This window comes from Moschus berezovskii, chromosome 2, assembly GCF_049115385.1.
Source record: "Moschus berezovskii isolate FMDL1 chromosome 2, NW_MosBer_1.0, whole genome shotgun sequence".
Classification (NCBI taxonomy): Eukaryota; Metazoa; Chordata; class Mammalia; order Artiodactyla; family Moschidae; genus Moschus; species Moschus berezovskii.
Genome location: NC_142461.1, coordinates 83,968,199 through 83,994,017, shown reverse-complemented (window position 1 = coordinate 83,994,017; position 25,819 = coordinate 83,968,199). Strand labels below are relative to the sequence as shown.

Below are 25,819 nucleotides of genomic sequence, written 5' to 3'. Positions count from 1 at the left end.
TATTTATCTTATAACCTATGTGTATAACCAAATGATTATGTCTTTATGAGTTTTTTAGAAAAAAGTCACTTTGTACTTACCCACAATGTCAGTCATAAGTCCTGAAATAGTCTCATCTCCTGTAATCCAAGGACGTTTCCCTACATCGTGACCATAGGCTCCCCTGAAATTGAAAAGGGATATAACAATCTTAGTTTTGGTGTGCATCTGTGTGTATAGTATGTATCTCTGTGTGTCTGTGTGACTGTGTGTGTAATTTTCAAATATCAACATTAGTGACTGAACATTTCTAAGTGAGTCTTTGTAATGTTTTAATAAAAAGCATGCTTTTTAAAAAACCAAAAGTAATATTTGAGAACTCTGCTTTTTAACTTGCAATTTAAAAATTTTTCTTTGTTTTCCTTTTTGATGGGAAGTATAGGGAGTGTTGACCATATAATATTTAATTATCTTTCCCTATTTTGGCATCTAAGATATTATTTTTTCTCTTTTGAAAATTTTAAGGCTATTTGAATATCTTACACGTATACCATTGCATATAATTATATCTATACTACAACATTTTACTACTACTTGAGGCTAGAATTAAAGTGATTATTAATCACATTTTAAAATTCAATTATAATCTGTGAGTTAAATAGAAGTATATAAGATGTGACTATACTCATGATGACATTTTAAGTTAATAGCGAAACTTGGCAATAATCAGAGACGATACTATATCTTCACCTGCATGTGTGCTCAGTCCTGTCTCATTCTTTGTGACTCTATGGACAGTAGCCAACCAGGCTCCTCTATCCATGGGATTATCCCAGCAAGGATACTGGAGTGGATTGCCATCTCCTCCTACAGGGGATCTTTCCGACCCAGGGATCACTCCTGTGTTCCCTGAATTGGCAGGTGAATTCTTTACCACACTGAGCTACGTGGGAATCCCGTATTTTCTAGAAAATTCTAGCTCAATTTTGTTAATCTAGTAAGTATCTCAGTAGGCATAATGTAAAAAGTGCTAAATACATAAGATAATGTCAACTCTCAAGTCATTTCTATCAAATGAGGAAGGCAAATACATTTGAAAAATAGGAGAAGAAATAAAGAAGAGAGTGACTTTGTGTGCTGTTACAAACTTGTATATTAGAAAGCTCTGGAATAGACTGTTCTTAATTGTTTTGGAATCCAAAGACTATGTAAACTTGGAAGAAAGGAATAAGCATGTGCTTTATGTATAGTGTTAACTGTGATGAATACACATTCTGGAATTAAATAAGCTGGTAGTGGTGAGCTGGGAAACCTTCTCTCAGAGGTGAAGGGTAGCAGAATACGCCATCCTAAAACATCACTGTGGCACATTCATCATATTGTGCTATAGGCACTTGAAGAAACAGAAAATCTAAGGAGAAACTTTCTCTGAACTTTGCTATCTGCCTAAAGGTAGATCCTTCGAAAGAAGCTCAGTTATCATAAATCTTCCCAGGAGTTTCATCAACTAAAGAAGATTGACTCTTAGCAGAGTGTGTGCATTGTAGTTGCTCAGTTGTGTCCACTGTAGCCCACCAGGCTCCTCTGTCCCTGGACTACGTCAGGTAAGAATAGCTGGGTGGGTTGCCATTTCCTTCTCCAGGGAATCTTCCCAACTCAGGGATCAAACCCAGGTCTCCTGCACTGCAGGCAGACACATTACCATCTGAGCTACCTGGGAAGTCTCTTAGCAAGGAGAGACTACAAGCAACACCACCCTCCGGATAAACTTCAGACTATTCCTCCTATCTATTCTTCAGGGATCCATCCATCTTTCATAGAAGTCCTTAACTATCCCCTAAGAGGCCTGCATCCTTCTTCCTCTTTAGCTATTAAATGAGATCTAAGCTTGAATTCTCAGCCGCCTTCAGGAGTTATTCATTTTTCCCTGAATATTCCCTATGTATCCTTTAGGTATTCATGTTAATAAATTGTGTTAATAAGCAAAATTCTTTTTTTATTTTGTTAACCTCTCTTTTATTACAAGGCTATCAGTTAAAACCTCAGAAGGCCAAAGGGATTTTTCCCCCTTACAGAGCAGTGGGGAAACTGGAGAGGAGCCCTTGCTGATTTCTGTGGTGTGAATACCCCCATCAGTGAAGATCCTGAATGTTTAACAATTGACTCCATCACCTGGGATGAGCTAGTTCTAGGTCAATACTACGTACGAGGCTACATTTATTAGATGCTTATAGTACCTAATTTCCCACTTTTATAAAAGTAAATGGGTTATAATATGTACCTTAAAGGATTTCTATGAAAAATAAATAAGATACCATGTGAAAGATCTTGGTACATGGTACTCCTTTTTTGAGTTGTCTTTCCTAATGCAAATCTAATGTTAAAACTCACTTCATCAGCATGTGAGGGCTTCCCTGGTAGCTCAGATGGTATCTTACAGCAATGCGGGAGACCCAGGAGACCAGAGTTCAATCCCTGGGTTGGAGATCCATCCCTTGGAGATGGAAATGGCACACACTCCAGTATGCCTGGAGAATTCCATGGACAGAGGAGCCTGGCACCGGGGTACAGTCCATGGGGTTGCAAGGAGTCAGACACGACTGAGCAACTAACACTGCCCACTAACACACATCAGCATGCGGTGTAAAACAGTTTTTAAACTAACACTTCAGTTACTATATAAAGTGAGATGAGGGAAGAAGACTTTGAGAATAAACAGACCATAAGAACTAAGGAGGAAGAGGACAATTGTTAGTGGGTATTATTCATATTATTGTTAGATAGCCTGCAGCTTGCCTCTTTCTTGACTTCCAATATAAATGCTAAAGACAAAAATCTTTATTAAATAGTAGTTAAAGGCAGATACTTGGATCCTTTTTATTTTAATCACATAGAACTCATGGCCTTGCTGATAGCACAATACATCTTATTGCATTTAGGCAGTAAAATTCTATGTTCTGCCTCAGAGAATTTATATCTCAGAATGTTATGCCACCTACTTCTCACCCTGGTAGACACCATGGTAATAATCTTTAAGGATCCGTTTCTTCCTGCAATGCTTTTGGCATCTCCCTTCCTTTAAGATATCACACACAGAATCAACTTCTTCATTGTGCCAGTCTACTAGCCTAGGGTAGTGAAATGTATTTGGGAAGTGTTACTCAAATAAACTCAAAGTGGCCTGTCATTAGAGAGAGCTGATGTGGATCACAGTGCAGTTATAAACATGCATATTCAATTTGAGAGAAAGCTTATGTTGTTTTCATTCTAAACTGCTTAAAATAGTTGCAGTGTAGGTGCAATCTTCTTTTACTAATTCTGTGAAGGAAAAGAGAGCATAGCAAAGAGTTCACTCACTAACATTGCATCAATCATTGCTGTGAGTCGGCTGAGATGTCTGCAGAGCAGTATTTGCTCATGAAATTAGATTTCAGGATATAAAATCTAATTAGGAAGTTAATAGAAATGTGGATCCTCTTTGAAATAGGACTGCGCTTTAACCATCCTACAGAATGAAAAGTGCGCCTGCTTTTAAAAGCTCCCCCCACTACGCAAATAAATAAGACTTCACAGAGTCTCCCTTAATGATATCACAACATTTTTCTGTGACCCAGTTGATGATTAGCCAACAGAGATGTCAGGAAAAGCTATGTAACATGTCATACCATGTACTTTCTTATCATACTGGAGTCAGAATATGTCACACTAAAACTTGCTGCTTGGGCATAAGGATTATCTTGTGCTGGAGGTACTTGAAAAAGAGCAAATGCAAGGGGAGGATATCTCTGAACTCCCCTTATCTGCCTGAAGACAGATCTTCCAAAAGAACTCAATTGTCATTAATTCCCTCTTCAGAAGTTTCATCAACAAGGGAAGATTGACTCAGGTCACAAGAGAGGAGACGAAGTCAGCACCACAGCCAGATAGACTTTGTCACAAACTACCACACTTCCCATCTATTCTTCTAACAGCCTATTCATCCTTCCTAAAAATCATTTACTTTTCTCAAAGTGACCCATATAGCTCCTCCTTAGCCCCTATTAAGACAATATATAAGCTTTCAAATCTCGTTGCTTTTTTTGGATGATCATTTCTTTTTTTTTTTACCTGTGGTGCCCTCATGCATGTAATATTGAAAAGTAATAAAATTTTATGCCTTTTCTTCTGTTAATCTGCCTATTACTTTATTTCCTAGACCTAGTAATGGACCTATGAGAGTAGGGGGCAAGTCTTTCCTCCTCTACAATATACCTTTATATTTTTTAAAGAAAGAAACCCTTAACTTGAATGAGACTGCAGGTCTGCAGAAGCACACGTCTTCCGTGTGCTTCACCAGCGCCCTTTCTGCACACATATTACCATGTAAGCTAAGTCACTGCAAGCCAGGCAGTTTGTTCCTACTGTGTAATTCAGCGTGCTATTTTTCTTTTTAAGTAATTCTACCTAAAATGTCTCAGTTTTTATAAGAATCCCTATAAAGACACAACTGTGGCAACTTTTTGCTCCTATGAAAAAGAAAGACATTTATGTGTCTAGCAAATAGGATAACCCAGAAGACAAATAATATAGTGATTACTACCTAGGGATACAACATACATCTTTCAATTTACAATCTGCTCTTCAGGACTCACATAGCTGAATTTTACCACTATGATTACTAACTCATGTTATTCTCCTTTAATTGATCTGGGTCATTAGTGAATATTCAATTTTAAATGTTCCCCTAAATTAAGTTTATTGCCTATCCATCTTAGCAGACCCACAATGAACAAGCATATGATATTGTTGCTTCTTATTGTTGCTTTATCTTCTTGCTGATAACTAATTATTATATATCAAAGAGCGAAATTACACTAAAAGTTTTCTATTTCAGAAAATTAAAATAATCTACATATTATCATTTCATCAAACAAATAATTTATTCTCCAAATAAAGTGTTATTAACCTAGTTTAGAAATCATATACAGTTGAAAATGAATTTGGAAAATACTAATAGGCATTTAAAAAATACAGAGGTAAGCATTTTATTTTCATAGTCTTTATTGAATCACTTGAAGTTTTAGAAGAAATCAATTGAGTCCTAAAATATTTCTAAGTGTGCCTGTATTCTTGACTTTTCTTTAATGTAAAGTTATCAAATATGGCAGTCACATGAATTATAAAGTTGAGCTGAATTATGACTGGTGATGGTTTATTTTGTAGATAAGTAGGTAGTATGTCTACAATAGTCCATGAAAGATTGTGACCTCGAAGATGAAAAACATAAGCCAAATGGTATTTCCTATGTGAAAGGGAGTACGTCAAGGTTGTATATTGTCACCCTGTTTATTTAATTTATATGTAGAGTACATCATGAGGAACGCTGGGCTGGAAGAAGCATAAGCTGGAATCAAGATTGCCTGGAGAAATATCAATAACCTCACATATGCAGATGACACCACCCTTATGGCAGAAAGTGAAGAGGAACTCAAAGGCCTCTTGATGAAAGTGAAAGAGGAGAGTGAAAAGGTTGGCTTGAAGCTCAACATTCAGAAAATGAAGATCATGGCATCTGGTCCCATCACTTCATGGGAAATAGATGGGGAAACAGTGGAAACCTTGTCAGACTTTATTTTTTTGGGCTCCAAAATCACTGCGGACGCTGATTGCAGCCATGAAATTAAAAGACGCTTGCTCCTTGGAAGGAAAGTTATGACCAGCCTAGATAGCATATTAAAAGCAGGGACATTACCTTGCCAACAAAGGTACGTCTAGTCAAGGCTATGGTTTTTCCCGTGGTCATGTATGGATGTGAGAGTTGGACTGTGAGGAAGGCTGATCGCCGAAGAATTGATGCTTTTGAACTGTGGTGCTGGAGAAGACTCTTGAGAGTCCCTTGGACTGCAAGGAGATCCAACCAGTCCATTCTAGAGGAGATCAATCCTGGGTGTTCATTGGAAGGACTTATGATAAAGCTGAAGCTCCAGTACTTTGGCCACCTCATGCGATGAGTTGACTCACTGGAAAAGACTCTGATGCTGGGAGTGATTGGGGGTAGGAGGAGACGGGGACGACAGAGAATGAGGTGTCTGGATGGCATCACCGACTCAATGGACATGAGTTTGAGTGAACTCCGGGAGTTGGTGATGGACAGGGAGGCCTGGCGTGCTGTGGTTCATGGGGTCGCTAAGAGTCGGACATGACTGAGCGACTAAACTGAACTGAACTGAATGTTACAGGTCATGGATGCCCAGAGATTTGATATCAATATCCCAGGGCAATATTTTACTTAGAACACTCAAATGTCTCAGTTACTGTTAAGATTATAAATTTTTAATATTATTTTCCTCTGTTAAGCAACTAATTTTAAGGTACACTATTTAGTGACTGTGTAGCTCTCTTTGACTCAGTTCTCAAAATCTCTCACTGGTCAGGAATGGGGGGGCACTGTCTTGGTTTGGGTATCTTCTGAGAAGTAGGGCAAAAGTAGGGTTGGAGGAGATGAAGAAGAACAGATAATCAGATGATACTCATTACAATAATGAGTGGCTCCAGATCCATAGGTAAACCAAACATATGCAGGGGAAATTTAGTACAAAAACAAAGGCAATAGTTAGTAAGGGAAGTGAAGGAAACAATAGGCCACCTGAGTGGCAGGAAGATTACTTTAAAAGCATATTTGACCTAAGAAAGAAACATTGTCCAGACTTAAGGAAAGCCTCCTGAAAATACCACCACCACTAACCCACCATCAGAGAGGAATGGCCCCTAGTACTAGGAGTTACACATTTACTTTCCCTCAATCTTTCTCTTGGGGAGCTCCCAAGCAGGAAAGATTCTGCTGGTTATTATCAAGATGGAAAAGCCCAGTAGAGCCGACCATACTTTCCTACTGAAGCCCCAAAACTCCCCGCTTTTTGTTAAATTGGTTTTAATCCCTAACTCTGGCTGATAAGTGAATTGCTGTAGTGCATTTCTGTACCCATGTAAAATAAAGTTTTCTCCTGCTAATCTATGCTTGCGTGTGTGTGTGTGTGCGTATGTGTGTGTGCACGTGCTGTATGATGTCCAACTCTTTGCGACCCCATGGACTGTAGCCTGCCAGGCTCTTCTTTCCATGGGATTCTCCAGGCAAGAATACTGGAGTTGGTTATCACTTTCTACTCCAGGGTTCTTCCTGACCCAAGGGTTGAACATGCATCTTGTGTCTCTTGTGTTTCCTGCATTGGCAGGCAGTTTCTTTACCACTAGTACCACCTAGAAACCTAATCTATCAGTTGTCAATTAATCCTCAGGCCCCCAACCACTAGAATGTAAGTTGATAGAGGAAACGTTTTATTTCCAACATAACCTTAGCTGAAAAGGCTAGAGTGGAGTTTTAAGCTAAATATTTAGGAGCAAAAAATGAAAGAACAAACGCATTTGAGATTAAAGATTGGGGGTGGGATGGAAGGAAACAAGACTGTGTTCGTGAACCTCAAATACTACTGATATCGCTGGGCTGGCAGCACTATGATGTTGACTGGGACACCATAGTTTACAACAAAAAGACTAAATAAAACCAACTAGTTATCTAATCTTTTACTCAGAAGAAGTTTTTTTAAAATTCAGTTTACATTGCTTGAAGTATTACAACATACTTCCTTGCTAAATCATGTCTGATGAAAAATAGGTAGGGAGGGTTAAGAGTATGTAATTTTCTGTTGTCACAACGTAAAATATAAAATTGAAAGGTAGCAACATTAGGAGGATATTATGACAGAGAGATACTCTCCCTGAACATAACTGGAGTAAATGTTTTGAGAATAATCAACCATTCTCTTAATAAAGTAGGATAACTGAAAGGATGCAAATAGGATAGCAGAGTGGCATATTTTAGAATATACATGAAGGATAAACATGCACGGTTTGCTGAACAAATATCTAAGAGGCAAGGACACTTTCCAAATTTCAAGTTCAATCTAATTATCTGCTATATTTTACATTCAGGCCAAAAATGAATATTAACCATTTTTATTAACTATGACCCTCATATTTTAAAATACCAAAGCCTGCAAGTGCAGAATGCTTCCAAATGTAGTGATATTTACTTTTCAAAGTATGCATAAATGTTATGCAAATAAAATTATAATAGGCCTAATAAATTGTATAAAACTCTATTATTCTTGCACTGAGTTGTGAACTTACATTCTTAACCACTAAAATTAAGAACTCTGCAGTGTTATCTAATAGCCATGGTAGTAATCATTGGCACAGTCAGTTTAAACTTAACTTTAAAGAAGAGGTTTTGTTCCCAATAGAAAAGATCACTGACCTGAAGAATATAGAAAGCTGGAAAAGTCATTCTGAGTTTCTATGAGAACTAAATATCTTGCTCAGAATTCTTATCTGGTACGGTTTCATATTCCTGAATTTCTTTTTTTCCCTTGTGCTTTAGGTTTAGCTTCCCCCTCATCTATTTTTCAGATTCTAAGAATCAAAAATATTTTAAAATACTTATACTATTTTTAATATTCAAATAATATAAATGTTTAAATAGTTAATATATTTTTTAAAAAATTCCAGTTTTAGCTGTCAGTAATTATTAGGGAAGGATAAGAAGTACATAAGATTTAAGTTATTTTCCTTAAGGGATTTATAATATAGCTAAAAATATTAAACTAATGTAAATACTCAATGAAAGTATTAGTTGCTTAATCGTAGCCAACTCTTTTGCAACCCCATGGACTGTAGCCTGCGAGGCTCTTCTGGCCATGGGATTCCCCAGGCAGGAATACTGGAATGAGTTGCCCTGCATTTCTCCAGGGAATCTTCCCAACCCAGGAATTGAACTAGGGTCTCCTGCATTGCAGGCAGAGGCATGAATCTTTACCATCTGAGCCAACAGGGATACCTATCTTCTCAATAATCAAGTTCAGTTTGGTGAGGGAAGTACCTTCTGTTCTACTCAACCTCTTGTCCCCCCTCAAAAAATTTTATTTTCTTATTTATAAAAATTGGTGTGCTAGAGTTTAGCCAAGAACTAATAATAAAAACACTAAACTGAATCCTAAATATTAAGTCCCTTGTTAGTAATTTAAAAAATAAAATAATTGCTTATGACATAGCTGTGCCAATTCAGAGGAGGAGCTTAATTTTTTAAATATTTAAAAAACTTTACTATTGATTCTACCACTAACTTGCCGTATGACCTTATTTACTGATCCTCAGTTATTTCATCCATAAAATGAGAACATTTTATCACTCATTGAACATAATCCCTCCGGTTCCTCTCTGCTCTAAGATTCTACTTTACACCTTTTCAAATATAAGACAGTCTAGAGTGATTTTTAAAATTCTTGTATGAGATGTTGATTGTTAGTTTTTGAAATAATACTTACATTTTGGCCCATTTATCTAGTTCCTCTTCCAGGTAGGTTTTAACCATTTTTGGTTGAAGGCCAAGAGAATTTCCCAAGAAATAGACAGCTTCTTCATCCTTATTCACTAAAGATAAATCAACTGAAATAGAAGAAAATGAAAAAAAATTCAATTAATTAACATTATTCCATTTGGCACTGTTTATCCACTACAAACAATTAATGTACTTAATCCCAGGGACGGGGGAGCCTGGTGGGCTTCCGTCTATGGGGTCGCACAGAGTCGGACACGACTGAAGCGACTTAGCAGCAGCAGCAGCAACTCCAAGAAGGATGAGAAACATCTTACAATTCCTTCCAAGTATAGCATCAGGTTCTCTTAAAAATAATATTTTACATTTATATTTTAAAATATAATTTAAATATTTAGAAGCTATTGTTTAGATTTGTCATATGTATTATGCTCCATGAAAAAATCTAGATGAACAAGTACTTCCAATAATAAATAGCCAATAGAAAAAAGTTAAAACAAGAATTTTTACAGAAATTATATCAGCCCATCTAGTTATGGCAGAAAGTTATCAGAATTTGACAAGTAATGATACTCTGCATTAACTGGTGTTGCAGCATGTAGAAATGATCTAAATGATTATTGATATATCTGAAGTGGATATATTAAATGTGTATATTTTTATTCTCTATGCATACATGTTTAGGCAAAGATTCTTTTCTTTATTTACTTCTTATTCAAATAAGTGAGAGCTACACTAATTTTTAATTCTACCTTGGTTGCAATAAATACACTTTCAGCAGAAAATCAAACCATAGGGTTAAAGTATTTTCTAGAAATGCACAGGTTTATAATTGTGTTCTTCTAAGTTTTATCTGAGTGTACTCCGGGAGTTGGTGATGGACAGGGAAGCCTGGCGTGCTGTGATTCATGGGGTCGCGGAGAGTCGGACACGACTGAGCGACTGAACTGAACTGAACTGAACTGAAGTTTTATCTTAATTTTATTGAAAGAGAGATTAAACTTCTGCTAAAATTTTACTGGAATAATTTGGTTGTATTCTTGTCTTTATTTAGATTACTTAAACCTTTGCTGACTTTTTAAAGGCTACCATTTAATTCAACCCAACAGCCTTTATAGATACTGTCTCTGTTTTTCATTGGCATCTCTTAAGTCTGACTCTTTCCCAAATTGAAATCAGTCCATTGTTCCATGTCTGGTTGTAACTGTTGCTTCTTGACCTGCATAGAGATTTCTCACGAGGCAGGAAAGGTAGTTTGGTATTTCCATCTATTGAAGAATATTCCACAGTTTGTTGTGATCCACACAGTCAAAGGCTTTAGCATATCAAAGATGCAGATGTTTTTTGCTGGAATTCTCTTGTTTTTCGATGATCCAACAGATGTTGGCAATTTGATTTCTCCTTCCTCTACCTTTTCTAAATCTAGTTTGAACATCTGGAAGTTCTCAGTTCATGTACTGTTGAAGCCTAGCTTGGAGAATTTTGAGCATCACTTTGCTAGCGTGTGAGATGAATGCAATTGTGCGGTAGTTTGAGCATTCTTTGACATTGCCTTTCCTTGAGATTAGAATGAAAACTGACCTTTTCCAGTCCTGTGGCCACTGCTGAGTTTCCAAATTTGCTGACATATTGAGTGCAGCACTTTCACAGCATCATCTTCTAGGATTTGAAATAGCTCAACTGAAATTCCATCACCTCCACCAGCTTTGTTTGTAGTGATGCTGCCTACAGGATGTCTGATTCTAGGTGAGTGATTTCACTCCAGGATGTCTGATTCTAGGTGAGTGATCACACCATTGTGGTTATCTGGGTCATTAAGATCTTTTTTGTATAGTTCTTCTGTGTATTCTTGTCACCTCTTCTTAGTTTCTTCTGCTTCTGTTAGGTCCATATGTTTTCTATCCTTTATTGTGTCCATCTTTGCATGAAATATTCCCTTGGTATTTCTAATTTTCTTGAAGCAATCTCTAGTTTTTCCCATTCTATGGTTTTCTTCTATTTCTTTGCATTGATCACTTAAGAAGGCTTTCTTATCACTCCTTGATATTCTTTGAAACTCTGCATTCAGATGGATATAGCTTTCCTTTTCTCCTTTCCCTTTCAATTTTCTTCTTTTCTCACCTATTTGGAAGGCCTCCTCAGATAACCATTTTCGCCTTTTTGTATTTCTTTTTCTTGGTCAAGTAGCAAAAGTTAGAACCAGACATGGAACAGCAGACTGGTCCAAATTGACAAAGAGCATGTCAAGGCTGTATATAGTCATCCTGCTTATTTAGCTTATATGCAGAGTATATCATGTGAAAGGTCCAACTGAGTGAAGCATAACCTGGAATCCAGATTGCTGGGAGAAATATCAAATAACTCAGCTATGCAGATGACACTATATCTGAACGTGAAGTCGCTCAGTCGTGTCTGACTTTTCACAACCCCATGGACTATAGCCTACCAGGCTCCTTCACCCATGGAATTTTCCAGGCAAGAGTACTGGATTAGGTTGCCATTTCCTTCTCCAGGGGATCTTCCTGACCCAGGGATCGAACCTGCGTCTCCCGCATTGCAAGCAGACGCTTTACCATCTGAGCCACCAGGGAAGCCCTGGCAGAAAGTGAAGAGAAACTAAAATGCCTCTTGATGAAAGTGAAAGAGGAGAGTGAAAAAGCTGGCTTAAAACTAGACATTCAGAAAACTAAGATCATGGCATCTGGTCCATCACTTCATGTCAAATAGATGGGGAAACCACGGAAACAGTGAGAGACTTTATTTTCTTGGACTCCAAAACACTGCACATGTTGACTGCTGCCATGAAATTAAAAGACGCTTGCTACTTGGAAGAAAAGTTCTGACAAACCTAGACAGAATATTAAAAAGCAGAGACTTCACCTTGCCAACAAAGTTCCACATATTCAAAGCTATAGTTTTTCCTGTAGTCATGTATGAATATGAAAGCTGAACCATAAAGGTGGCTGGGCACTGAAGAATTGATGGTTTTGAACTGTGGTGTTGGAGAAGACTCTTGAGAGTCCCTTGGACTGTAAGGATATCAAACCAGTTATTTCTAAAGGAACTCTGTCCTGAATATTCATTGGAAGGACTGATGCTGACGCTGAATCTCCAATACTTTGGCCACCTGATGCAAAGAGACGATTCTCTGAAAAAAGACCTTGATGCTGGAATGGTTGAGGGCAGGAGAGAAGAGGGTCACAGAGGATGAGCTGATTGGATGACATTATCAACTTAATGGACATGAGTTTGAGCAAGCTCCAGGAGTTGCTGATGGACAGGGAAGCCTGGCATGTTGCAGTCCATGGGGTTGCACAGAGTCAGACATGACTGAGTGACTGAACTGAATTGAAGTCTGTCCCAGTAGAGATATAAATATTGTTCTTACACTTAAATTGGATTAATCTAGCAGGTCTTTGTCAATCTAGAGAACAAATTTTGAAGGATTTTATTCAGAATTCAGAAGTTTCAGTCAGTGCATCATGGGTTAGATTTCAACTGAGTATTCTAAAGATAGTTTAAAGACTAAACATGTTCTGTGTGTGTCAGCCTTATCAACAACCCAGGAAGAGGAGGCAATCACCCAGATATCTGCTCCCATGTTTTTTTTTTTTCTTGTTCTTTCTTGGTGGTGCTTTTATAGACAACCAAGTATTGGGTGTGGCATAGTCAATAAAGCAGAAGTAGATGTTTTTCTGGAACTCTCTCGCTTTTTCAACGATCCAACAGATGTTGGCAATTTGACCTCTGGTTCCTCTGCCTTTTCTGAATCCAGCTTGAACATCTGGAAGTTCACAATTCACTTACTATTGGATCCTGGCATGGAGAATTTTGAGCATTACTTTGCTAGTTTGTGAGATGAATGCAGTGTGAGGTGGTTTTACCTGCCTCCTGAGAAATCTATATGCAAGTTAAGAAGCAACAGTTAGAACTGGACATGGAACAACAGACTTGTTCCAAATTGGGAAAGGAATATATCAAGACTGTATATTGTCATCCAGCTTATTTAACTTATATTCAGAGTACATCATGACAAATGCTGGACTGGATGAAGCACAAGCCAGAAGCAAGATTTCCAGGAGAAATATCAATAACCTCAGATATGCTGATGACACCACACTTATTACAGAAAGCGAAGAGGAAATAAAGAGCCTCTTGATAAAAGTGGAAGAGGATGGTGAGAAAGTTGGCTTAAAATTCATCATTCAGAAAACTAAGATCATGGCATCCGGTCCCATCTCTTCATGCTGAATACATGGGGAAACAATGGAAACAGTGACAGACTTTATTTTGGGGGGTTCCTAAATCACTGCAGATGGTGACTTCAGCCATGAAATTAACAGACACTTGCTGCTTGGAAGAAAAGTTGCGACCAAACTAGACAGCATATTAAAAAGCAGAGACAGTACTTTGCCAACAAAGGTCCATCTAGTCAAAGCTATGGTTTTTCCAGTGGTCATGTATGGATGTGAGAGTTGGACTGTGAAGAGCGCCGAAGAATTGATGCTTTTGAACTGTGGTGTTGGAGAAGACTCTTAAGAGTCCCTTGCACTGCAAGGAGATCCAACCAGTCCATCCTAAAGGAGATCAGTCCTGGGTGTTCATTAGAAGGACTGATGCTGAAGGTGAAATTCCAATCTTTTGGCCACCTGATGCGAAGAACTTACTTATTGGAAAAGACCCTCATGATGTGAAAGACTGAAGGCAGGAGGAAAAGGGGACGGCAGAGGATAAGATGGTTAGATGACATTGCTGACTCAAAGCAGGTGAGTTTGAGTAAACTCTGGGAGTTCTTGATGGACAGGGAGGCCTGGTGTACTGCAGTCCATGGGGTCACAAAAAGACACCATTGAGTGACTGAACTGAACTGAACTGAAGTATTGGGTTACTTTTATTTAGAAAATCATTTTTAAAATATGTTCTTATGAAAGAAAAGCAGAATTGTAAAGTATTTTGTCACATGTCTTCCAAAAGTGGGTTCCCCATTTTCTTTATTTTCCTTTTACTTGGTTGCATTTTTTTTGTCTTAAAGCACATCTAATAACATCATATGAGCATTCCATTGGCATTAGGTAAAGAAGTAGAATAGAGTATCAAGAAAGTACCTTTTATAATAAGAATGATGAGATAACATTCCTCTCTCCAGCCTAATCCCATCAGATCTTTACAACATCAAAGATCCATAGACCTTTAAGCTGTGGGGGCCTCGGTTTCTCTTGTGCCAGAAGAATAAGAAAAATTGGTATTGAAATTTGGTGCTCTGGGCTCTCATGGGGTTCTGTATTAATTTCTAGAAACATACAACCTGCCAAAACTGAATTAAGAAGAAATAGGCAACTTGAACAGACCAATCATTATTAGATAAAATGAGTTTGTAATAGAAAAAAACAAAATCAAATCAAAACTTCCCAGCAAACAAAAGTCCAAGACTGGACAGCTTCACACGGGAATTCTAGCAAAAATATAAAGGATAACTAATAGCTATCGGCACCCCACTCCAGTACTCTTGCCTGGAAAATCCCATGGATGGAGGAGTCTGGTAGGCTGTAGTCCATGGGGTCGCTAAGAGTTGGACACGACTGAGTGACTTCACTTTCACTTTCCACTTTCATGCATTGGAGAAGGAAATGGCAACCCATTCCAGTGTTCTTGCCTGGAGAATTCCAGGGACGGGGGAGCCTGGTGGGCTGCTGTCTATGGGGTCGCACAGAGTCGGACACGACTGAAGAGACTGAGCAGCAGCAGCAGCAATAGCTATCCTTCTCAAACTATCCCACAGAGATCAAAAGGACACTCTCAAATTCATTCTATGAGTCCACAATTGATCTGATATAAAAACTAAACAGACTACAAAAACTACAAAACAAAAACTGCAACAAAAACAAAAAATGCATATTGGTATCTTTGATGACTATAGATACAAAAGTCCTCAATGAAATATTAGCAAATGGAATCCAATATTATATAAAAATGATCGTACACCCATAATCGAGTTGGATTTGTTCCACAGTCACAAGGATGGCTCAGCATTCACAAATCAATGTGATGCACCACAGTGGGAAAGATAAAAATCTCATGATTATCTCAATAGATGCAGCAAAAACTTTTCACAAAAATCAACATCCGCACATGATTAAAAAAAGTACTCTCATCAAAGCAGATATAGAGGGACAACATCTCAACATAATAACGGCCATTTAAGCCAAACTCATACTCAGTGACTCATCACATCAAAGAGAATAAAACACCCAGAAAACAAAAAAAAATAAATAGCTAAAATAGGGAAAGATCTATACTCTAGAAACATTAATGAAGGAAATTGAAGGTGTTGCAAATAAATGGAAAGTTGTCCCATGAAGTAGAGCTGAAATAATATTGTTAAAATGACCATATTACCCAAAGCAATCTTCATATTCAATCCAATGCCTATCAAAATACCCATGATTTTTTTCACAGAACTAGAATAAATAACCCTAAATTTCATATGGAATTCTGAAAGGCCACAAATTGCCAGAAATCTTGAGAATATAAACAAAGCTGGAGGTGTCACCCTCGCAGAATTCAGACTATTTTATAAAACTACAGGTGGCTCAGAGGTTAAAGCATCTGCCCTCAATGTGGGAGACCTGGGTTCAATCCCTGGGTCGGGAAGATACCCTGGAGAAGGAAATGGCAACCCACTCCAGTATTCTTGCCTGGAGAATCCCATGGATGGAGGAGCCTGGTGGGCTACAGTCCACGGGGTCGCAAAGAGTCGGACATGACTGAGCAACTTCACTCAATCACTCACTCACAGTAATCAAAGCAATGTGGTTTTGAACAAACACAAACATGTATCAATGGAACAGAATAGAGATCCCAGAATAGAGAATTGCACGAAGAAAACAATCCCTTCAATTCCTAACTCTTTGTTACAGCCCAGGAATTTTTCCATATACCATACTTGAAGGGTCATGTATGGATGTGAGAGCTGGACTATAAAGAAAGCTGAGTGCCGAAGAATTGATGCTTTTGAACTGTGGTGCTGGAGAAGACTCTTGAGAGTCCCTTGGACTGCAAGGAGATCCAACCAGTCCATTCTAAAGGAGATCAGTCCTGGGTGTTCATTGGAAGGACTGATGTTGAAGCTGAAACTCCAATACTTTGGCCACCTGATGCAAAAAGCTGACTCATTGGAAAAGACCCTGATGCTGGGAAAGATTGAGGGCAAGAGGAGAAGGGGATGACAGAGGATGAGATGGTTGGATGGCATCACCGACTCAATGGACATGAGTTTGTGTAAACTCCAGGAGTTGGTGATGGACAGGGAGGCCTGGCATGCTGCGGTTCATGGGGTTGCAAAAGTCAGACATGACTGATCGGCTGAACTGAACTGAACTGATACTTGAAGGGAAAAGGAAGTTGAACATAGCATTTCCAAATTGTTATCAGCTTCTGAATTTTCCTCAGCTACAGGACTCATTGTGTGTTCACTGAATGTCTGGAGCTGTTCTTCATTTGTGCCAAGAGAAGTCCTTTGGTTAGAATGTCCATTATTTTCTGGATCTCAGATTCAGTCATGACTCATTGCTTTCCATCTTTAAATTATCAATTGTCATGTCAGTTATTCTTGATTGTCACGCCGATCATTGCTGATAATTTTCTGCCACTTCCTAATAGTTTAAGTCCAAGTCTAGAGTCTTCTGAAATAAAATCATGAGAATGGATGAGATCCAGGTGAGAATTTATTTTCTGTTCTCTCAGTGCCAGCAGCCCAACTATTGCACAACTTTGACATCTTCTGGGGTCTATTGGGAAGTTTGTTTGGTATTTACTTGTTCATGGTCTGGGAAGATTTCCTTTCCTGAAAATATTCATTGCATTTATTCTTTCTTCCAAAGTCAAGTTTGACATAAACTGGTCATTTTCTTAGCTGTATGTTTGTAGTTTCTTAGCATACTGAGGATTTGGTATTCTGTCAAAATATGTATTTTGGAAATGATGCATTCATATTACTTTTCTTTGAGTAGGAGATATCAATTTGGGCATACGTTTTAGTAATTTCTCATCAGTTCTCTTGCCATTGGCCTCCAGATATTCCCTTTTGTATGGTATTAGGGTCCATCTTATTGAGCTCATTTTAGCCTGATTATGTCTATACATTTATACACTCTATCTCCAAATAAGGTAACTTTCTGTGGTACTTGGGGTTAGGACACATAAACTTTTAGGGGATACAATTCAACCCATAACTTGAAGGTTCACTTGACTTCAAATAGTCTAAGAACTCAAGAGTTTCAGCTTTCAACAAACAGGCCTCACCTCATTTGTCTGAAGTCTCATCTGTTGACAAAGGTTGTTATATGATTGATATTGAGTTCATGATTCTGGATATTCATTTGTTCGCTTCTTAGTAATTTCAGTGCATCAAAAATGTTCATCACTCTGGTCCTTAATTGCTTATCCTTTAAGTTCATTCATATGTCTAAAATCTAATCCAAGAGGGAGGTGGAAGGGGAGTTCAAGATGGGGAACACGTGAACACCCGGGGCAGATTCATGCCAATGTATGGCAAAACCAATACAATAATGTAAAGTAATTAGCCTCCAATTAAAAAATATATATATATATATGTAAATCAAAATTTCAACATCATTTCCAATTCAAAGCTTTCCGCATTGCCAGCTCAGGGCTGATCTAATTTAGAAAAGTATAGTTTGAAACAGAGGAATATGTTGACTGTAGTTTGTTCTTGTTCCTCACTGCTGCTACTTTTAATTTCGTAAATGGAATGAGGAAATAAAGATAAGAAAAACTTAATCTAGCTTTCAGTTCAGTTCAGTTCAGTTCAGTCACTCAGTCGTGTCTAACTCTTTGCGGCCCCTTGAATTACAGCACGCCAGGCCTCCCTGTCCATCACCAACTCCCGGAGTTCACTCAAACTCATGTCCACCGAGTCAGTGATGCCATCCAGCCATCTCATTCTCTGTCATCCCCGTCTCCTCCTGCCTCCAATCCCTCCCAGCATCAGAGTCTTTTCCAGTGAGTCAACTCTTCGCATGAGGTGGCCAAAGTATTGGAGTTTCAGCCTCAGCATCAGTCCTTCAAATGAACACCCAGGACTGGTCTCCTTTAGAATGGACTGGTTGGATCTCCTTGCAGTCCAAGGGACTCTCAAGAGTCTTCTCAAACATCACAGTTCAAAAGCATCAATTCTTTGGTGCTCAGCTTTCTTCACAGTCCAACTCTCACATCCATACATGACCACTGGAAAAACCATAGCCTTGACTAGATGGACCTTGGTTGGCAAAGTACTGTCTCTGCTTTTTAATATGCTATCTAGGTTGGTCATAACTTTCCTTCCAAGGAGTAAGCGTCTTTTAATTTCATGGCTGCAATCAGCATGCGCAGTGATTTTGGAACCCCAAAAAATAAAGTCTGACACTGTTTCCAGTGTTTCTCCATCTATTTCCCATGAAGTGATGGGACCAGATGCCAGGATCTTAGTTTTCTGAATGTTGAGCTTCAAGCCAACTTTTTCACTCTCCTCTTTCACTTTCATCAAGAGGCTTTTGAGTTCCTCTTCACTTTCTGCCATAAGGGTGGTGTCATCTGCATATCTGAGGTTATTGATATTTCTCCCAGCAATCTTGATTCCAGCTTGTGCTTCTTCCAGCCCAGTGTTCCTCATGATGTACTCTGCATATAAGTTAAATAAGCAGGGTGACAATATACAGCCTTGACGTACTCCTTTTCCTATTTGGAACCAGTCCATTAGCTTTAGTGCCTTTATATTAGTAGATCTTTCCTTTATGGGTTTCTTTTTTTGTACTTTTTTTCTGTAGCAATGCCTCTTACTGGAGACTTCCTATATTTAGTTGCCTCAAGTAGTGATTGCCCACCTCAGCAGATGTCTTTTGATCCTATTCACTATCACTACATTCCACCTTTTCAGTATATTTCAAGACCATTACTGTTGTAGTTAAAATAAGCCAACAAGTAGCCCTCCCAGAACAGGTGCTTTTGAAGTGATTTAAATTCTGCTATATTTCATCAGGTTCAGCTACCTGAAAGGAAATATACTCCCTTAATATATTAATTATTGACATTCTAATGAAGCTATTTAAAATTTTTAGTTGTAACTATTTTAGAGTCTTTGAATAGAATTTTATGTCTTCAACATATATAAATTTTCTACTATAATGCTGTCCACAAAAAGAGCACTCAGTGTGTTTAGAACACCCCACTAATATTAGAGTTGGCCAAACAGCATCCTAATTGTAAATATGTTGGTAGATACCAGTATTGGATATTATGTCTTTGGAAGAGATACTCATTTTAAAATCATAAATATGTGGTTGTAATACTCTTTATACCAGTTATTATAATCTGTTTATGAAAGGTTAATTTTTAAGAATTTTATATTTATATATATATATACCCATATGATCTTTATATAAAGAAAGTTGAGCACTGAAGAATTGATGCTTTTGAACTGTGGTGTTGGAGAAGACTCTGAGAGTCCCTGGACTGCAAGGAGATCCAACCAGTCCGTCCTAAAGGAAATCAGTCCTGAATATTCATTGGAAGGATTGATGCTGAAGGTGAAACTCCAATACTTTGGTCACCTCATGCGAAGAACTAACTCATTTGAAAAGACCCTGATGCTGGGAAAGATTGAAGGTGGAAGGAAAAGGGGACAACAGAGGATGAGATGGTTGGAATGGCATCACCGACAATGCACATGAGTTTGAGTAAACTCTGGGAGTTGGTGATGGACAGGGAGGCCTGGCGTACTGCAATCAATGGGGTCTCAAAGGACAAGACTGAGCGACTGAACTGAACTGATGATCTTTATGTATTTCATTTTATTAATAATATATGTGCCAGTCTATCATATAGTCAAATTTCAGAAGGCCTGGACATAATCCTCTTATTAAAAACAAAGCAAAACAATACCTTGTGGCTTCTAAGTGAAACAGAATAGTCATCAATTAGATCCATTAAATGATAACTTGCTTAATGAATAATAAGCTATAATCTGCCTTTACCAGTTAAGCTGGCTTTCACTGTTTTTTTACACACACTTGCATATCCTCTAAGCAGCATGTAGCTGAATAAATATGTTTTCCCAAGTTTTCATTCAGGAACTTGGAGTCAACCCAGGCCAGTTTGAGCTCAAACCAGTTAAAACTGGTTGAGATCACTGGGCATGTGCCAGCATCTGATAAGTAAACTTTTGATGTCAGAGGGCAAAAAAGTCCACCCTCAGGTCATGCTAAGCTCACCATTTTCTGCACATGTGTCCCATGAAGAAGAATGTAGCTCAGTTTTGCCTCTGCAGGATCATTACCTCACTTTTTTTTAATCTCCAATTACCCTTCTTCACCCCTCCCCCATGCCTCAGACTACCCTGCTTCTTTATCTCATAGTATCTAAAACGCTTCACCTTCAGGGAAGAGGTTTTGAGATTTCCTCTCCTGTCTCCTTGCTTCAGTCTCTCATGAATAACCCTTTTCTTGCTACAAATCTCGGCATCTCAGTGTTTGTCATGCTGCAGATTAAACCTGGTTTGGTAACACAAGCATAAAAATTATATTTTACACTCAGTCTTCCCTGCATATAGATGGGGTCATGGCAGGTAGGTAGGTATGTAATAAGCCTACCTCCGGGAGCTTTCTTCAAGGGAGAGCACACACACACACACACACACACACACACTTTTCTTCTTTGACCCTATCTGCTCCTATTATTTGAAATATAGCTTGCAAAATGTTCTTTCCTCTGAAGGATAAGACTTTATTGGCTGCCTTCCCACTGGAGTCTGCCTAGATGACACCCAATCATACATAGAGCAATCAGTCTCTATTTCTAGGGAACAGATAGCCTAATACAAAAGAAAAGAGAAGGATACAAATAAGTCTTAATTGTTCCTCCCTAAAATGCAGAATACAACTGCCTCTAGAAGTTCAACATGTCTACAAAATTTAGCTTTTAATTAAGAGATACTCCATTGTTTTTCTTATGTATATTAGATATTTAAGTCATTATTAAAATCACGTGTGTGTGTGTGTGTGTAAGTTGCTTGGTTGTGTCTGGCTCTTTGTGACCCCGCAAACTGTAACCCACCAGGCTTCTTTGTCATGGAATTCTCCGGGCAAGAATACTGGAGTGGATTGCCATTCTCTTCTTCAGAGGATCTTCCCAACTCAGGGATCAAACCCTGGTCTCCTGCATCACAGGCAAATTCTTTACTGTTTGAGCTACAGGGAAGTCCTTATTAAAATCACATAGTCCTAACCATATGTCTTTTATAACTGGATAAAGCCTTTGTCTAACACAATGTTAACTGTCCTTAAATAAAACATTCCAGTTTATGTTGAAAAGCATACTTTCCCTCATTTTGTTTACTGTTACCTCCTACTCATCACTGTTCTGAGACTACCAATAGCTGAACTAAAGAGCCTGCATTATGTTATGTGAAAGCCCTGGATACAAACTCAAGCATGACAGTTTTCTATGTCAGTTTTATGTAATCAGTGCTAAATATGACAAAGTCAGAATAAGAGTAGATCTTATTTAGATAGCTTAAATTTAACTTACTAAAGATGGTTGGCAGTGCCAAATTGAAGGAGCCATCAGGGTTATCTTCATCTCCATATTCTTGAGTTTCACTTCCTCACTTAATTCTTAACCTCTGTTCAAATATCATCTCATCAGTGTTTCCTTCCCTGAGCCCCCTCAGTAAAATGAAACTCCTCCCACCCTCCCAGCCCTTATAACTCTTAGAGCACTATCTGACAGAGTACACCTTGCATTGTTTGTAATTTTCTTGATTAGATGTCCTTATACTAGAACAAAACATTCAGGATGTGATAATGTTGCTCTTTAGTCCACTGATAAACTGTTTTGAGAATAGTATCTCAAACAGACTAAGTACTTAACAAATATTTGTTGAAAGGATGAAACTTCAGACAGTAAGGAACTCCTAGAGTAAGCATAATGAGAGCAGAAGTTAATTAGTCTAACTCTCTGTGACACAACCCAAAATGAGCTAGTACAGATGACTGGATTTCCCTGAGTGTCTGATTTAGTAATTCTGGGGTGGTAACCAAGAACTGGCAAGTTCCAGTTAGTTCCCTGGTGATCTTCACATGCTGGTCAGAAGATCACACTTTGACAATAACTAATTTAGAAAAATTCTTGGGGTTAATGAAGTAAAACCTTGTATCATTCAAAACTATACTTTTAAACAAATTAATTGTTTAAATTGATTTAATTTTTACTGAATCAATTCATCTTCTTTCCCTTTATGTGTGTATATATATATATATATATATATATATATATTTGGGCTTCCCTTGTAGCTCAGTCAGTAAGGAATCTGCCTGCAGTGCAGGAGACCCAGGTTTGATCCCTGGGTTGGGAAGATCCCCTGGAGAAGGAAATGGCAACCCACTCCAGTATCCTTGCCTGGAAAATCTCATGGACAGAAGAGCCTGGTGGGCTGCAGTCCATTAGGTCACAAAGAGTCGGGCACGACTGAGTGACTAACACACTTATACATATATTTTAAGAATCAACAGTAATTTAACCAAGTTTGTAGTTTTTAAGATATTTTCTATTTATAAAAATGTGATACCCATAATTAGGATACTTGAGTCAGCTTTTAAGTATAATCAGTGGTTACATGTGCATTGCTATATTTATCTGGGTTCTGATTAAATTATCTCAAAGCTTAGTTAAAGAGCCCTATGTTGATCTGTATTAAAATCAGACCACAGTGCCTCCCAGGATAAACACTGTGAGCATGTTTCAAGGCATGAGGGGGACTGTGTAGAGGCAACTAATAAATGTTTGTTGAAAGTAAGTGACTCAACATGAGGATGAGAGTTATGTTAGTTAATAAGGCTTAAGTTCAAGGCTTAATTCTTAAGGCTTAAGAAAAAAATGATGAATTCAAAATAGCATTTTAACTTTCTGTCTATGCATTCATTTCAATAGACTTTTGTCCCTGAAAACCCAAATCCCTAATGGTATTACATTGAAAAAGACATCTTAAGAAAAGAAAGACAGACAAAGAAGTCAAAACTCCTATTGTATCACCTCCAATGTTGAGGAAATAGCCATTGTGTCTAGATGTAGCCATTATTTAGCATTATTTTCCAAGAAATCTCGGCCCAGGCTGCAGCTACCATGTACCACTAGCCATTTTCTTTTTCTATTCTTCCTTGTCTCTGATACTATTATCTACCCTCACTGGAAAGGCTTTGTTGCTTGCCTACTTTGTTGTGTCTGTTTTTCTTATCCTTCATGAAAAGGAACAAAATATTTTTTTTAATCATGAGAAAATTAGAATATCATAAAATTTTAGAGCCTTGATTCCCAATTCATAGTTCTGTTGTGTGTGGAGGGCAATCATAAATTCTGTGGCACTCCGGGGTTCTGCTGTCATCCCTCATCTAAGTCAAAGAAAGTGAAAGTGAAATAGCTCAGTCATGTCCGACTCTTTGAGACTCTGTGGACTATAGCCTACCAGGCTCCTCCTTCCATGGGATTCTCCAGGCAAGAATACTGGAGCTGGTTGCCATTTCCTTCTCTGGGGAATCTTCCCAACCCAGGGATCCAACCCAGGTCTCCCGCACTGAAGGCAGATGTTTTACCTTCTGAACCACCAGGGAAGCAACCCTCATCTAGGGGCTCATTAAAGCCCCAGGTAGCCCAGAGGCTGGAGAGTGTGTTGGGACAACAGGGTCATCCCATCTAACGTGTCTTAAGTGGGTCCTTGTAATTTTCAAGGACTTCCACACTATGTTCTGTATACTACCATGCCCTTGCCTTCCCATCATGATAGAATATTCCTGGACTTAATTTTATCATTTTCACACATTAATATTCCTTTTTATCCCTTAAGTTTCAAAGCAAAGTGCACTTTTTAAAAAATTCTCATTTTAAAATCATATTAGGTAATGCTCTTAGATTACAATATCCAGAATTGTATCTGCCACACTTAATTTGAAGAAAAAAGGAAATTAGACTGAATTATAAAGTATGTGAAATCCATTTTGGTAGATCAGTTCCATTCAAACTGGTAGCCTTTTTCATTGACATAAAATGAAGCAAAGCCAAATACAGAACTATTGTTTCATTTTTTTTAACCTGTTACCTTTATTTTTTTAAACAGAACATCCTCCAAATATAAGAGTCAGTTTCTTTTTTTAAACAGAACATCTTCCAAAACAAGAACAGATTCAGTATTAAGTTTTTAAAAAGCAGTATGCATTTCTTAGGGATTTATTTTATTTATTTATTAAGTAAGTCTCTTTGGAAGGACTGATGCTAAAGCTGAAACTCCAATACTTTGGCCACCTCATGCGACGAGTTGACTCACTGGAAAAGACTCTGATGCTGGGAGGGATTGGGGGCAGGAGGAGAAGGGGACGACAGAGAATGAGATTGCTGGATGGCATCACCGACTCGATGGACATGAGTTTGAGTGAACTCCGGGAGTTGGTGATGGACAGGGAGGCCTGGCGTGCTGTGATTCATGGGGTTGCAAAGAGTCGGACACGAATGAGCGACTGAACTGAACTGAACTGATACGTGCCACAGTACACGGAGTTCGATATCTATGTAATACCCCTCCTAATATATCCAAGTTCCAGAATAATATCCCCTCTTAGACTAATGTGCTGTCATGAACTAGATACCAGAACATAAAAGATATTCTAATACTGTATTGAAAAGGAATTGTTTTGAGCTCTGAGTAAGAGAACAAGTAAATTTGCTATAATTTTCAATCAGGCATTCTATTGTTCAGAGAACTAGATGACAATATAAGAACACTGTAAGTATTTTTCTTTTCAGCAGAGGAGAGGAAACATATAGGATCTGTGACTAAATTAGGCTGACAGGTGGATTTAATGCCACCAGGAATCTGCTGTTTGCAGACACGATTGTAATGGCTCTATTATGTAACAGAACAATGCTTTTCAAAGATTTGTGATAAACACATTCAGTAGAAAATATAATAATAAATTGATTAAGGAAAGTAAAACCTTTTCCAGTGTTCTTACTTGGAGGCAGATCCTGCATTTTGGGAATATAAAAACACTCCCTGAAGTGCCTCAGCTCATCTTCCTCATCAAGGCGGAGAGCAACTCTCTCATCTGTTGGGTGACATCTAAGTTCAGATGCGATGCGCCACAATGTATCAGCTGGTAACTCAAGAGGTGAAGGCTCCATTACAAGTTCTCCTCTAAAAATACCTTTGAAAAAAAGTTAAAAATAATCAAGCCACCGTCATTTTTCTTCAGTAGAAAATTAGCCTTTTAGGTAAAACACTTTTTTTTTTAACTGTTTCTAGTCTTTCCAACCTCACAAATGATATAATTAACAATTGGAATTCAAACCCATGCCTGAGTTTTTCTTATGTAATGAAAACTATAATAACTTAGGCATTTGAAAAGCTGAATTAGGTAATGATGCTTA

At 38.1% G+C, this 25,819-nt stretch overlaps 1 protein-coding gene across 2 annotated transcripts in view; it reads right to left on the bottom strand.

The window, feature by feature from the left end:
* KYNU (kynureninase) overlaps window positions 1-25,819 on the bottom strand; it is a 118,656-nt gene that overhangs the window by 83,233 nt on the left and 9,604 nt on the right. For both annotated transcript variants that reach the window (XM_055397943.2, XM_088829176.1), the window contains exons 2-4: window positions 25,405-25,596; window positions 9,339-9,459; window positions 81-163 (exon numbers count right to left, since the gene is read on the bottom strand). In XM_055397943.2, the coding sequence (XP_055253918.1) occupies window positions 81-163; window positions 9,339-9,459; window positions 25,405-25,573 (373 nt within the window). In that variant the 5' untranslated portion in view covers window positions 25,574-25,596. The remainder of the gene's footprint in view (window positions 1-80; window positions 164-9,338; window positions 9,460-25,404; window positions 25,597-25,819) is intronic.